The sequence below is a fragment of the Haliaeetus leucocephalus genome, unplaced genomic scaffold, assembly GCF_000737465.1.
Source record: "Haliaeetus leucocephalus isolate CR32 unplaced genomic scaffold, Haliaeetus_leucocephalus-4.0 Scaffold830, whole genome shotgun sequence".
NCBI lineage: Eukaryota > Metazoa > Chordata > Aves > Accipitriformes > Accipitridae > Haliaeetus > Haliaeetus leucocephalus.
The window spans coordinates 962342-975914 of record NW_010973266.1 but is presented as its reverse complement, the minus strand read 5'-3'; the positions used below and the strand labels follow the sequence as shown (position 1 = coordinate 975914).

At 36.7% G+C, this 13573-nt stretch overlaps 1 protein-coding gene across 3 annotated transcripts in view; it reads left to right on the top strand.

Moving 5' to 3' along the window:
* PPP2R2D (protein phosphatase 2, regulatory subunit B, delta) overlaps nucleotides 1–13573 on the top strand; it is a 30912-nt gene that overhangs the window by 14850 nt on the left and 2489 nt on the right. For 2 of the 3 annotated variants that reach the window (XM_010581943.1, XM_010581944.1), the window contains 7 exons: nucleotides 487–584; nucleotides 2279–2376; nucleotides 3811–3976; nucleotides 8663–8840; nucleotides 9703–9867; nucleotides 11308–11477; nucleotides 11567–11658. In XM_010581943.1, coding sequence (XP_010580245.1) covers nucleotides 3947–3976; nucleotides 8663–8840; nucleotides 9703–9867; nucleotides 11308–11477; nucleotides 11567–11658 — 635 coding nt within the window. In that variant the 5' untranslated portion in view covers nucleotides 487–584; nucleotides 2279–2376; nucleotides 3811–3946. Of the gene's footprint in view, nucleotides 1–486; nucleotides 585–2278; nucleotides 2377–3810; nucleotides 3977–5710; nucleotides 5824–8662; nucleotides 8841–9702; nucleotides 9868–11307; nucleotides 11478–11566; nucleotides 11659–13573 lie in introns of all 3 variants that reach the window. The other variant, XM_010581945.1, reaches the window with a different exon arrangement.

Genomic DNA, 13573 nt, shown 5'->3' with positions numbered 1-13573 from the left:
AATTTTTTTTTCTTTTTTTTTCCCCCCCCCCCCCCCCTCCTTTGGCAGTTAGTTGAATACTCAGCTCAGGGGAAAGGCAGGTATGCCTCAACCTCAGTTTGATCAGTGCAAGCCGCAGCGCTGCTCCAAAGTAACACTGCACTGCTTTTGATATGATTCTTACTTTTGGAACCTCTGTGCAGGCATATCTCTGTTACGTATTTCAGCATTTACTGTCAACAGGTAGAACACAGTTCCGATTCTTAAAACGATATGCCTTCTCTTTTATGATTGAAGGTCCTCAAAAGCTTAAACTGAGAAATGAGGAAGTGATTTAGAGTGCAAATAAAATTTTGTTAGGCTTTGAAACATGGCTTGTATTCTGGATACTGTTGATGTAAATGAAGAAGTTGTGTTAATACAAGTTGTAATTTTGTGTTCAAGTCTTGAAACATCTTGATTTGCTTTACACATTACAGTGCTATTTTATTTCTGTTCTGTTTACAGCTGATATTATTTCAACAGTTGAATTTAATTACTCTGGTGATCTTCTTGCAACAGGAGACAAAGGTGGCAGAGTGGTTATATTTCAAAGGGAACAAGAGGTAAGTAACTTGAAAAACAAAAGTGCTGTTACTACACTGTTCTTGTGTTGCACAGTCTCACTTCATCTTTTCATGCCATGAGGTTTAAATGGTTGGATAGTTTTCTCAGAAAACCCTAAGGTAGCCAGATTTCTAAGTATCTGCCTTGTGCTGAACTTGGTGGTTCCCATCCCCTCCCTTCAAAAAAAAAAAAAAAAAAAGTCCCAAAAATACAAGTGAGTTCTTTATATATGTACCTAGTATGCTCAGTATCATTTTGCAAAATTGCCTTTGGATTTTCTCCTAAACTTTACACTTGGTCATATTGATCTAAGACAAATCATAGTGCTTTTGAAGATAAGGTAAGGAAAGTTTATAAAAAAGGATCCAAGTTAAGCTGCAAGGACAACAGGATAAGATGGTTCAAAAATTGAAGAATTAAGCATGAATCAAAAACATTGGGAACAGCTACTTGTGCAGAAACACTTGAGCATTTTCAGTTCAGAGGGTAGGAAGACTCTTCCTCCTACAATTACGCAGCTTTTCAGCTGGCTCTTCGCAATGGTATTCAGTTATGTGATAATGCTATGAAATATTCTGTCCATTCATCAATGCAGATATATCACTGAGCTTTTTATATCCAGAGAAATAGTGAGTATTGGAAAAGTTCACTAAAAGCTGAAAAATAATTGTTATGCCTTGTCATGTCTGGGAGAAATGTGGAATTGTCTTCTTTAAAAAGGTGATATTCCTCATGGCAATTATCCTCTCCCCTGCCACTGAAGAGCATGTTTCTCCTTTCCTTTGAAGAGCTGATGAGAATTTGAGCCTTCACCTGGATCAGAAACACCAAAATTGATCGTGGAATTTTAATTCAGCTTGTTTGTACATGAAGTATACTAATCTTTAGGTGCTGTGGTTTTTCTCAGCAGAATCCCACTTCTTTTGTTGTGTGGTTCAAGTGATGCTCAGTTAATGAACAGCTATCCAATATTTTGCTTTTCATCCTCACCGTGATACTATTTATGAAACATTTTACCAAAGGTGACTTACCAGTTTTACTGAGGATTTTGAGAGCTAGTGAAATGAAAATACTATCACTGAAAAAGCTACTGAAATATTATACTACTACACCTAGACAGCTCATAGCTCATTTATCATTTAGTCTGCTGTATAGACTTAACTAAGGCACAGAGAGATCAAGGTCAAAAGTGTCCACCTGCTCAGGATCTCCGACTTTCTTGATGCTTGTTTAGAGTGGAACTATTATTGGTTGGCTTTCAGCTGTTAGTGCTCAGTTGTTCTGTAAGTCAAAACCCAGCTGTCACATCATTTCCTCGCAGTATGAAAAAAAAACAAACAAACAAACAAAAAACAAACCCCAAACAAGTCAGACTATTCACACAGGAATATTCAACTGTCTTCTTGGGACCACAGGCAGACTGTAGGGAAGAGTTGGGTACAAGGGTCATTTCTCTTGTCATGTGCAAAACTGCAGAATTTCTGGAGTGGAGGAAAAAGTCTAAAATAAGTATATAATACTGGAACCTCAATAAAATCTTACAACAAATATTTTTAACAGTCTGGATTTTAGACTAGGCTAACTACATTAATAACAACTTAGGATAGTTATAAAATTTCCCATATACTTTAATTTGGGAAGGTGGGCTGAAATGTTGTGCGTCATGCCCTGAACTCATATGACATTATTTCAGTTCCAAACAGCTGATTATTCCAACCAAATGTGTGAGTAAAGAGTGAGACCACTGCCTAGTGCCAGAAAAGGCAGCTTGCTCAAAATGCGGGTGGCTAGGTAAGTAATGTAGATAACTATACTGAATAGTGTTAGTTGAGAGGATCCTGTCCAAAATGCTTAAAAGTTAAATGACAGGTAGGGGGTAAAATAATGTAAAGCCTCAGAATTAACTAAACTCCATACTTTTGAGACATTGCAGGAGAAAAACCTAGCTGAAATGACCTTATCAAAGTTGCCAAGTCAAGCGTGGAAGCGTAAGGAAGTGTCAGAGCAAAGGTTGCCTTTGCAGCCTTATGTTGGCCTGGTAGTCTTCAATGACGTGAGCCACTACTGTTTCTTCCACAGTAACATACTGTCAATTAGTGTGCAGGGTAGGTTTCTCCTGCACTGATTCTTGCCTACCTTTGCAAGTGAGGGATTTGCTGCTTTTCAAGTGAGTGATTTTCGATTGTGTTTTGGGGGGGTTGTGTTGGTTTTTTTTCAGAAGTTCTGGGCACTGCAGCTCTACAAGTGGGGCTGTTCTCCAAACATGAATCACTATCTAACATTAACTTATTTGAAAAGCCTGGTAACTACTTGCCTCAAATCTGATATTGCAGTCTGTGGATACTTGTGACTTTGATCTCTGTTCCTTGCTGCCGCGACCTACCAAATGAGGTTAATACAAAGCAGTCTTCTAGTTCTGTGAGGGGAAAAGTTGTTAGTGTATTTGTAATAGTCTTTGGTACATCATGATGAGCACTATAGAACAGCTTAGATGAAAATGTGGTAATTCCAGCCTTCAAGTTTTTATAATAAAAAAGTTGTCGAAGCCTAATTGTAAGTCTTGATACCACTTCTGGACACAGCATGTTTTAAAATGAGTAGGAGAAGAGCTGGATCTAATGGTCATACTTGATCTTGCTGTGCCTTCAGCAGAATGACTTTGTGCAATCATGTTTTTATAAAAAACATAATTAATTACTCCATGTCCCATGTCCTTTAACATTTGTTTCCTAGTCTGGAAACCCTGCACTATGTCCATATTGTGGTGATTAGAGGACTGAGTTTTGGAAAAGGGCAGGAAAGGAGATTAGGTGAAGTGCAGAAACTAATTACATGGAATTGGTGGTTTAGGATTTAAGACATAGCTAACTTCTCTGCTCCGATTCTGTTGAAACCGCTTGGGAGAGGTAGCGTAGCCTGGAACTCTTCCAAGCAAACACAGGAACTCCTTTGCACACAGCGTGCCTCTTTAAAGTGCCTTGATATGCTATGTTTTATGAGTACACACGTGTCAATATATAAAGATACGTTTTTAAAAAGGAAGTCCGTGTGCACTATATTGATGCTAAACTAGGTACAGGATCATAGAGTAAAAATGTAAAATTCATCAAGATCTGTTGTAAAAAGTTTACTTTCTAATTGACAATTTCTGGTCATTAGTTTGTATGTACAGTTCCTAATGAGCCGAGTAATGTCAGCTTTAAGAAATACTATGTTTCCTTGCAGAATAAAAGCCGTCCTCATTCTAGGGGAGAATATAATGTTTACAGTACCTTTCAGAGTCACGAACCTGAGTTTGACTACTTGAAAAGTCTAGAAATTGAGGAAAAAATTAATAAAATTAGGTGGTTACCACAACAGAATGCTGCTCACTTCCTGCTGTCTACAAATGGTAAGGACACTTTATTTTTGCAAAAATAACTTTTTATGTCATTTGAATATTATCTCACCTGTAATCCACTTGTGGGGGTTTTTTCTGGAGTGTTTTGGGGTTGTTTTAATGTCTTCTCCAATTACATGCAAAATGTGTTTTGATTGTAATACTTTGTAAGTTACTGATTTTTGAATGTAAAAATAATGAAGCAGCGACAGAATAGGCATAGTTAGAGCTGTGTTCTGTGGATATACTGACCATGCTATCAGTTTATGTACCCTGTCACTCTGCTTTATAGTTTTTGTATAAACTAGTTCTCAGTATGCTGAACTGTAGCAGAAGTCTGAATTTGACTTGATCATCCTAATTTTGAAATTTTAATTTTTTTGTGATCCCAGATGATTTTTTAATAAAAACATTTGAAATTGAAACACTGTGGTTACAATGCTCTCTTTGCTTTTCCAATACTAAAACATCATGTGTGTTTTGCAAAGCAACTGTTTAAAAGACAACAGTCATCTAGGAGGAGTATTTTTATACCATTTTCACTGTGTACCTTAGAATACATAAAAGCAGTGCAAAAATTACAAGTTGGAAATTACAAGTTTTTATGCACCTTTTTTTTTCTTTTTTTTTTTATTTCTTCCAGTATTTTAGTAGTGGTTATTAGGTATTAGGTCTGTTTCATTTTGATGCATCGTGGAGCAAGCTGTAAATATAAATGCGGAACTGTGCATGGAAAAACTTGCTCTTATTGTCAGAGGAATACACTTGTTCCTAACAGTTTGGATCACTTTTTGCCTTGTACTTAAATGACTTTATATAAGGGCTGATATCCTACCTGCTATACAAAATTTTAAAAGCAGGAATGACTTCTGTCTACTGGACTTTGAAATTACAATAGTCTTACTTTGATATAAGTCTTACTAAACTTAAAGCAGTCTTTAAACCATGTCATCTTAAATGCTTTAAAGATATGCAGTAGTTTGGGGAGGAGAGGTTTGTTTCCAATTAGCTAAGGATCTCACCCTTGGTGTATACTGACTTTCTGCACTTGGAAAGACTCCCCCTAGTAAGACCTGGGAAGTACATGGCTTTGGATGTGGAGCCCTAAAATACAGGGGCAAGTCCTGTTCTCACTTACCACCCTTGGCTGTCTCTTAGCAGACACCTGGGATAAACTTGGATTTCCTTAAGGTAGGTAGTATATGTAATTCATAGGTTTGTTGGGGTTTTTTCCCTAGCATTTCTCTCTTAAAAATAATTTAGATAGTCATACAGGGCTTATTGGTGAATTTTGGTAATTGGTGTGTGAAACTTCCCTTGTGAAGGGTCATTTTGGTGAATGGTAGGCATAGGGCCTTACTGTTCAGGCAGAAACTTGTATTTTATTCAAACTGAACATTACATTGGAGTTAAAATGGAATCCATCTTTTTTTCCTCTCCATTTACTGATATTTTGATGTATTTCCCATCTGCACCCTCCAAGTGCATGTGGCTGGTGTATTTTTTGTTTGTTTTTCACATATCAATTCTGCTAAACAATATAGCTGAAGGCAGAGTACTTAAAGGATATGTAGGGAGGGCTGTACTCCCTATTACGTTGTTGTTTAAAGGACTCCATCAGGATCCTTTCTGTTGCAAGCAGCGGAAACCTAGATAGATAAATAATATCCACTCTGCTGACTCCATTGTTTAGTGATTTTATTTTGAATTTAATTCATTCTCAAGCATGTGAATTTTTGGTTTTAGATAAAACTATTAAATTATGGAAAATAAGTGAAAGGGATAAAAGAGCCGAAGGTTATAATTTAAAAGATGAAGATGGAAGACTTAGGGATCCTTTCAGAATCACAGCACTACGGGTATGTTTCTGCTCTTTGACTTCAAATATCTTTTTGCATGTACTTCTCTACCTTTGTACTACCAAAGTTGTCAACTGAAATGTGTAGATTAAAAATGATGTTTTGGTCAGGGTCATTGAAATCTTATAAAAAAAATGGAGACACATCATTACATATCTATATACTATTAAATAAGGTTCCTCTGGAAAACTTGAGGCAAACTTTCATGATTATACTATCATATTATTAGCTTCCCAATAGTTTGTTGATATTTTTTTTTTTTTTTTCTTGGAACATCTTAGCATATTTAAAATGGATTTGAAATTTAAACTTTTTAAAATTTTTTTGTTAGAGACAGCCTTCATCCACCTCAGTATATTCAAATTGTAGAATAAGATACACTGATTTATTGACAGCAATAAAATGTAACAAACTGTTGTTATTCAAGCCTGAAAATACAGCATTTTGGAGTATCTCTGGCTGGAGCTGCACTAGTCTATACTTAATTCATAGAAGCATGGACTCATCCTGCTGTGTTCTTAAAATAGTCTAACGTCTTCATGCAACGTGAAGAAAAGTGCAGGGAACACATTTATTTCAAAGACCCATAACATACTGACTTCTCTTCCTGGCTGTGACTAGTCAGTAGAGGATAATGCTGTAGTGTCTGTGCCGGTCACTAGTAAGGAGTAGTAGGTGCCCAGATTAACCTTGATATCCTCCCTGAGTGCTGCTTTTTGAAACTGGCAGGTAGGGTCCTTCTGTTTGGCTTAAAGCACGTGTCATTGTGAATTTAGGAAGAATTTGGCTTTGTATCGATAATGGTTTTTTTTTCCCTCAGTATTGCTCATATTTATTTAACTTGTTTGGCCTTTTTTCTAAGAGCAAGACTAAAAAATTTAAACAAGGTGCTGGTTATTCTATGGTTATTCTAAGTAGAAGGTGGGTTTGTTAGAGGCAAATTCTGAGCATTTGGAAAACCTGATATGTGCTTGAATAGTCTTGACATTTTTCCACTTGCGTAGGGATGTAGTAGGAGGGTTAGTGCTCCAAACATGGGATCATTTAAAGCAGGAGCTCAAGAAATGAAATCATGTGGGGCTGGGGTTTTTCTTGGGGTTTTATGTTGTTGTTAACCATAAATAGGAATCAAACTGAGGCTCTCACTACTTTCAAAGCCAATGCCACTCCTGACACTTGTAGGGACTATACAGTTGTGGGTTTTTGTTGGGTTTTTTTTTGCCTTGCTTTTGCTTAAATTGAATATTGAACTGAAGCTTTAGGTATACATAAGCCTAATGCATAATCATGTTGGGAAAGGATAGCCACTTCCTCTGCAAAGTGTCTTTCTATTCAGCGTGTGGGAACCAAGATCTGATTGAGTATTCTAGTGAAAATATCTAAAACCAAGGAAATTAATTATGATACAATGCCTTAGCCCAGTGGCTGGAAGTAGGTATGGATGAAATTTTGGGTTCTACAACCTTGCCTTTATGTAGCGGTAGACTACCCGTCTGGGAACATGGAGAGTCCAGAATACGGCCTAACGGTTTTACAAGGTATGGGCTATATCACTGAAGGAGTACATTAGCATCTTCTTTAAACACTGTAATATATTTAGGAATTGTCAAGCTGAATGGGGGGAAGCAACAAAAAGCAAGAAGCGCTCTCTTAAAAGTTAGTCTTCTAAATTTGCTGCTTTTCTGGGAAAGGAAGGTTGGGCTGAGCTGCAGAGCTTGCCAGGCACTACATCTTACAAGAAGAGATGATGGAATGAACCAAGTCTGAGCAACAGTTGGCAGAAGGGGAAAAAACCTTGCCTAGAGTTACCTCCATATGTTAAAATGATCAGGTTTTAGAAATCTAGAGTGTGTGTACCTTGGGCTTTTATGGGTTTTGTTTGCATATTTTGTTACAGAAATAGAATCCCCATTTGTTTATAAAGGAGTAGACATGAAGGAGAAGCAGCACTTTAGAGCTGCATCCCTGTGCATAGTGAGCATGGCATTTCTAAGTACCATACGTGATAATTGACATTAATGTATTTTTGATTTCACAACCAGGCTAGGAGCACTCATGTGGTAAGATAGGAAAATTGCCTAATAAAAAGTAATAGATTAATTTTAATCATTACAGTTTGATGTAAACAGACTGTGAGATACAAACATGGTGAGAGCAATTACAGAGCTCTTGGATTAATTTGTTTCTTGTTCCAGGAAGGGAGATTATCTTGGACACTGTCATAACTTTTTTTCTTGGTTGGATAATGTAAGTTAGTGTTCTGTTGAATTGTATGTACTGGAACAGCATAGGACGTCCTTGGGCAACCTTAAACTATTCACTTGCTGGTCAGTGAGAAAGAGCTAGAGGGAAGCTTAGCCCACTTGACCCTGACAAACCATGTCACACTTTAGATCATGTAGTTGTGGAAACAGGGCATCCATGTGTTCCTAAAATTGTACTGACTGTTCAGTTAAACAAATGTAAAGATTTCTTTGCAAACTGTTCTTGCCAATTTCACAAGCACCCCTCTCAGATATGGGGGTCATTTTTAAGTGCTTGTTTCAAATTAACATAATCTTCAAATATCATTATAATCGTACACCATTTTTGTGTTGGATGAAGTACAAAGCTGCTGTATTTGACAGGTAACTTCTGCAGAAGTCAGTGTCTGAGGTTTTGTGTTGGTAGTGTGCAAACTCAGCATTCATAGGCTATTTTATTACTTTTCTTGCTCAGTGGTTTTGAAAATGTTCAGTCACTAAATCAAAACAGAAATGTGTGGTATGCAATTAATTAATATCTTCTGAATCAGAAACCAGTTTTATGCCAAAATTGACTGTTTGTTTTCATGTTTCAGGTGCCAATATTGAAACCCATGGACCTAATGGTAGAAGCAAGTCCCAGAAGGATATTTGCAAATGCACATACTTATCACATAAACTCTATTTCAGTAAATAGTGATCATGAAACATACCTTTCTGCAGATGACCTAAGAATTAACCTATGGCATTTAGAAATCACAGATAGAAGTTTTAGTATCCTTTTTTTGTTCTCTGTGAACACTGGGGCACATCCAAGTTGTGTATGCTTAAGAGAATCACTTTAGTTTTACTAATTAGAGTAGGTGTTTAAATCTAGGGATTAAAATACAGGATTTTAAAATCTGGAGGTTTAATACAGTGAAAGCAGGCCTTAGGATGCTCTCATACATTCTTGAGGGCAAGCATTCTTTCAATGGAAAACTGCCAGTAGAAATATCATAGATTGATTTCTAAAGAGAAATTGAGGAATTTGGGGAGCATCCTTTATTTGTGGAGTTCAGTCAACTTAAGAGTTGAAAAATTTGAGAAGTAGATCCCTTGTTACTGTAGATACTTCTTTCCAAAGTTTAAGGTCTCTTAACTGCCTAAATGACACTTCTCTTAAAGAAAACAAATGTCCATTTTTTTTAATGTCAAATGATATCATTAACTGCAGAAATAATTTTCAAATCTTTTTGCAAGCCTGTGTATCCAAAACTAGTAGTATGTCCTAAATTGGCAAATCTGCAGTAAAATAAAAGTTGCAGAAATACTGAATATTAAATAGGACATATGCAAGTTTTCTAAAGCTTTAGGTAAACAGATGAGGTATATTCAGTGTTCAGTAGGAAGCATTAAGAAGGAGGCTTGAGAGGAGTCTGAAATTATCTCTAGCATCTGTTAAAGTTGATCTGTAAAAATTATTGGTTTTTTTTTTTAATCTACTCAGGTCACTTTAGTTTGTGTAGATTGCACACAGTGGAAATTAAGATCTTGCCCTAGTTTTCTACATGGTATTTTTAACATTTTTCAATAATTATCTGCTAGAAGTGATTTGAATGTGAAATGTTACATGCCTTTACAAAAACCTTCCCAGATATTGTAGATATTAAGCCTGCTAACATGGAGGAGCTGACAGAAGTGATTACTGCTGCAGAGTTCCACCCTCATCACTGTAATGTGTTTGTCTATAGTAGTAGCAAAGGAACTATTCGACTCTGTGACATGCGTTCTTCAGCCCTCTGTGATAGGCATTCAAAATGTAAGTTAGGACATGTCTTTGGTTTATGGGTGTCTTGCTTTGTTTTCATGCAAGATAGAGTGTATAGGTGTTCTGCTTATTGGTAAAGAGCATACAAGGTAAGGGGTGGTAGTTTTGTAGAATGGAACATTTTAATTGTCTTGTTCTAGGCCCTCAACAAGCAGAAGTGTAGCATGAGACAATTGACGATCTGACTCTGCTCCTGTTTACCCATTTATGCATCATAAACTGATGGGAACAAGTGCTTTTGGCACCAGTGAGACCTGTCTTCTGTCCAGACTCAGTCTTGGTGCTTCTCAAAGGTATCTGCTTATCAAATGCCAGTTTAGGGCAGTTTATTCACCTTTGTGCATTAGAAACTGGGCTGATGCTGCCAGAATCCATTTACTTCGTGACCATTTGCAGCTCCTAGGATAGAATTAATTCTTAAGAATATGCGCTGCGTTTGAAGCGAGTTTGCAGGGGTGAAAGGTGAATGCTCGTTGGTCTGCTGAGCCACGTAAACTTACGTAGGTGAGGAAAGCTTTTCTGTTGAAGTCATAAGGATAACTGCCTGTGCCTTGCACGCAGCCTCTTGTTTCTTGTTCGCTACTGTAATAGTTGTGGTTTATTAGTATTACTAGCCCTGTGGGGTGATATACCATACTGATATTTGCAGGTAAGCTTTCTATAGTGCAGATAAGGTTTTCTTGTTGGTGGAAGGAAATATTTGTGCAATGGGAAATGTAGAATGCTAAGCCGCTTCATCTATTTGACTTTGTGTTGCATTAAATTACTTAGAAGCACTCTATTTTTTAACTGCTTGTGACTGAATAACATCCTGTTAAAAGGGGTCTATTCAAAAATGAAATAAATAGTTCTGGGTAGCTTGTGTCATGAAACATCGATTTCAAAGATTGACTCTTCAATTTAAATAATGCATTTCTTTATCTGCTTTCTAAAACCATACGAATTGCATTTCAAGTGTAGATACTAATACTTTATTTCAGCAGGTTGTGTTGTACAACTTTTGTTCAGATCTAAAGAAAATTATGTTGTACAGTAGTCTCAAAATGCCTGGGTCATGCATTAAGATACTGTGTTTGGGATGTTGATGTTTTCATCTGCTCTTGTTCAACATGATTTGTAGATCAGTTGCAATGTTTACCATACCCATGGGTTGTTTTTTAGGTTTTTTTCTCTGATTCATCCCTAAGACCTGTGAATTGTAGTTTGCTGATGCTATGCTCTGGCTGAGACTGTTGGCGATAGTCATCAGATTGCTAGATGCCTAAGAGCATAACATTGTTTAAAAAGAGGTTATTTCTAAAAAGTATTTAAGAGCAACTTTCTTTAAAAAGAAACTAGTGTATGGATTTAAAACTTTCCAAGTATTGAAAACTGTTCAAAGCTGTAAGACTTGGTGTTGGTTTCATTTGTAATTGTGTCTTCTATCTACAGTTTTTGAAGAACCTGAAGATCCTAGCAGCAGATCGTTTTTTTCAGAAATAATATCATCGATATCTGATGTAAAATTCAGTCACAGTGGTCGATACATGATGACAAGAGACTACCTTTCTGTTAAAGTGTGGGATCTCAATATGGAAAACAGGCCTGTAGAGACATATCAAGTATGGTGTTCAAGTTTTCTTAAATATCCCTCCTTTCCCCTTTTCTTCTTTTTCTTTATATCTAATACCAATTTAAATGTTCCAAACAGGTTCATGAGTATCTTCGAAGCAAGCTTTGTTCCCTTTATGAAAATGACTGCATCTTTGACAAATTTGAGTGCTGCTGGAACGGTTCTGATAGGTAAGTTGGAGGGTTTATTTTGGTTTGGTTTTTTGTTTTTCCTTCAGCATTAAGAATTGGGTTTCCAGTATTGAAAGCCATAAACAGTACTTAACTTTAAGGATGTAATTAGCCGCATTCAAATCAACTGGGTTTGTTGGGGTGGTTTTGTGTGTGTGTTTGTTTTTTTGAAAAAAGAAGACTTCATTCTTCAATCCTCCACCCTCCAGTTGCAGAAGTGGAATATGCTTTTGTGTGTCAGTTTGCTTCTAATATGAATTGTTGTTGAAGTTTTATATAGTCAAGACTGGCCATTTCAAGCCATGAAAATGTGACTCAGTTTCATTTTTAAAGTGTATATAAGAAATGCATTGTGTCTTATAAATCGAATCTTCTTTCCATGTTTTCTGTAGGCTAAAGAAGATAAAACTGTGTTAGATAATCACTCATATTTGTTGCAAACAGTAGAAATAATGTCTTGCCTCCAGGTTGTCAAGCATTATAATCAGATAGCAAAGCTACATATATTGGCACAAATGTTGCATATTTCCTGTCACTAGTGATGGTAATATTAGGTACCTGTTAAAATGCTTTCAGAAACCATGGATAAGATTGTGGCAGATCTGGATCTTACATCTGCATGCTTTATCTTGGCTTGCCTTGGGGATTCTTTTTTTTTTGTGGAAGGCTTGTGAAGATATCTGAAATACCTAAAACAGTGACTTGTCTGATACCAAATGCTTGCAAACTGTTCAATGAAAAGGTATCAGTTTTGATTTGATGGTAACAGGATCAGCCTGTGAAACAAGCTTTGGCCTAAGTCTATCAAATATTGGAAGAAGAAAAGATCCATCACATAGTTCAGATGGGGACAGTGATCAGGGAAGTCAAATCTTATAAGCTGTCCACAGGAGTCAGCAAAGGAAGTGAAACCTACCTACATTGCTATTGCAATGATAGTTGAGTTTGCATGTACTGCTACATGCCACTTGCATACTAATTTAAGTAAACAATATTAAAGAAAATTGGTTACTCTAAATACCAGGTTGCAAGTGGCTGAGGTTGCAATTGGCTTTGAGTTATTGAGAAGAGAAATACTGTGTCCGTCAGTTTACCAAAAAAAATTGCTAGCAATATTTACAGTATCTAACATAAAATGCATAAAAGAAGTGGTGTATGTTTTTCACTAAGCTAAAATGCAAAGAAACTGACCCTTATTTCTATGTGGTTTGGTTTTTTTCTTTTCAAGCAACCCCAGTCAGTCTTTTTTGGAGGACAGGGGGAGGGAGAATCGGTCAAAGCAAGGTCATCTCATTTGAACATATTATAAGAACATAAGTTGTCATGGAAGTTGTGATGGTCACCTCCCTTTGAAAAAGAAAAAAATATTTCACTCAGTGCATTTCCTAGGACAATCTGAGTGGTATATGTTGTGGTAATAGTATCTCATTCTCCTCCTAGTCATTAATTTTTTAATGCCACAAAGACAATGCGTATCAGCAAATAAGACGACAAGGGTGAGGTGCCTGTAATTTTAACAATCTGTGGGACTTCTGCCTTGTGGGAAGCGGCTTTTCAGTTTCAAGTGGTAGAGATAAGTGTTCAATATGGAAAATGACGACCAATTTGGCCTCACTTTCAGGCATATTTTTTGAGAGCTACAGACAAGCTGTTCTTTGGAAGTTAGATACATGAAAGCATTTTCAGATGCAAATTTTTCTCTGCCTTGTTCAAAAGCAAATTTGATACTGTACAGAAACTCTGAATTGTTTCTGCAGGGCTGCATCAGACATTTGCACAAGGGGCTTCTTTTACTGATTCAAGACAAATTTTTGTAATTAATCCATTGGCATGCTCATGGTCAACACGTGCACAGGGCAAAGGAAGGCACTTTCATTTGTGGTAATGAAGCAGTTTACAATGGCTTTGCTTCCAC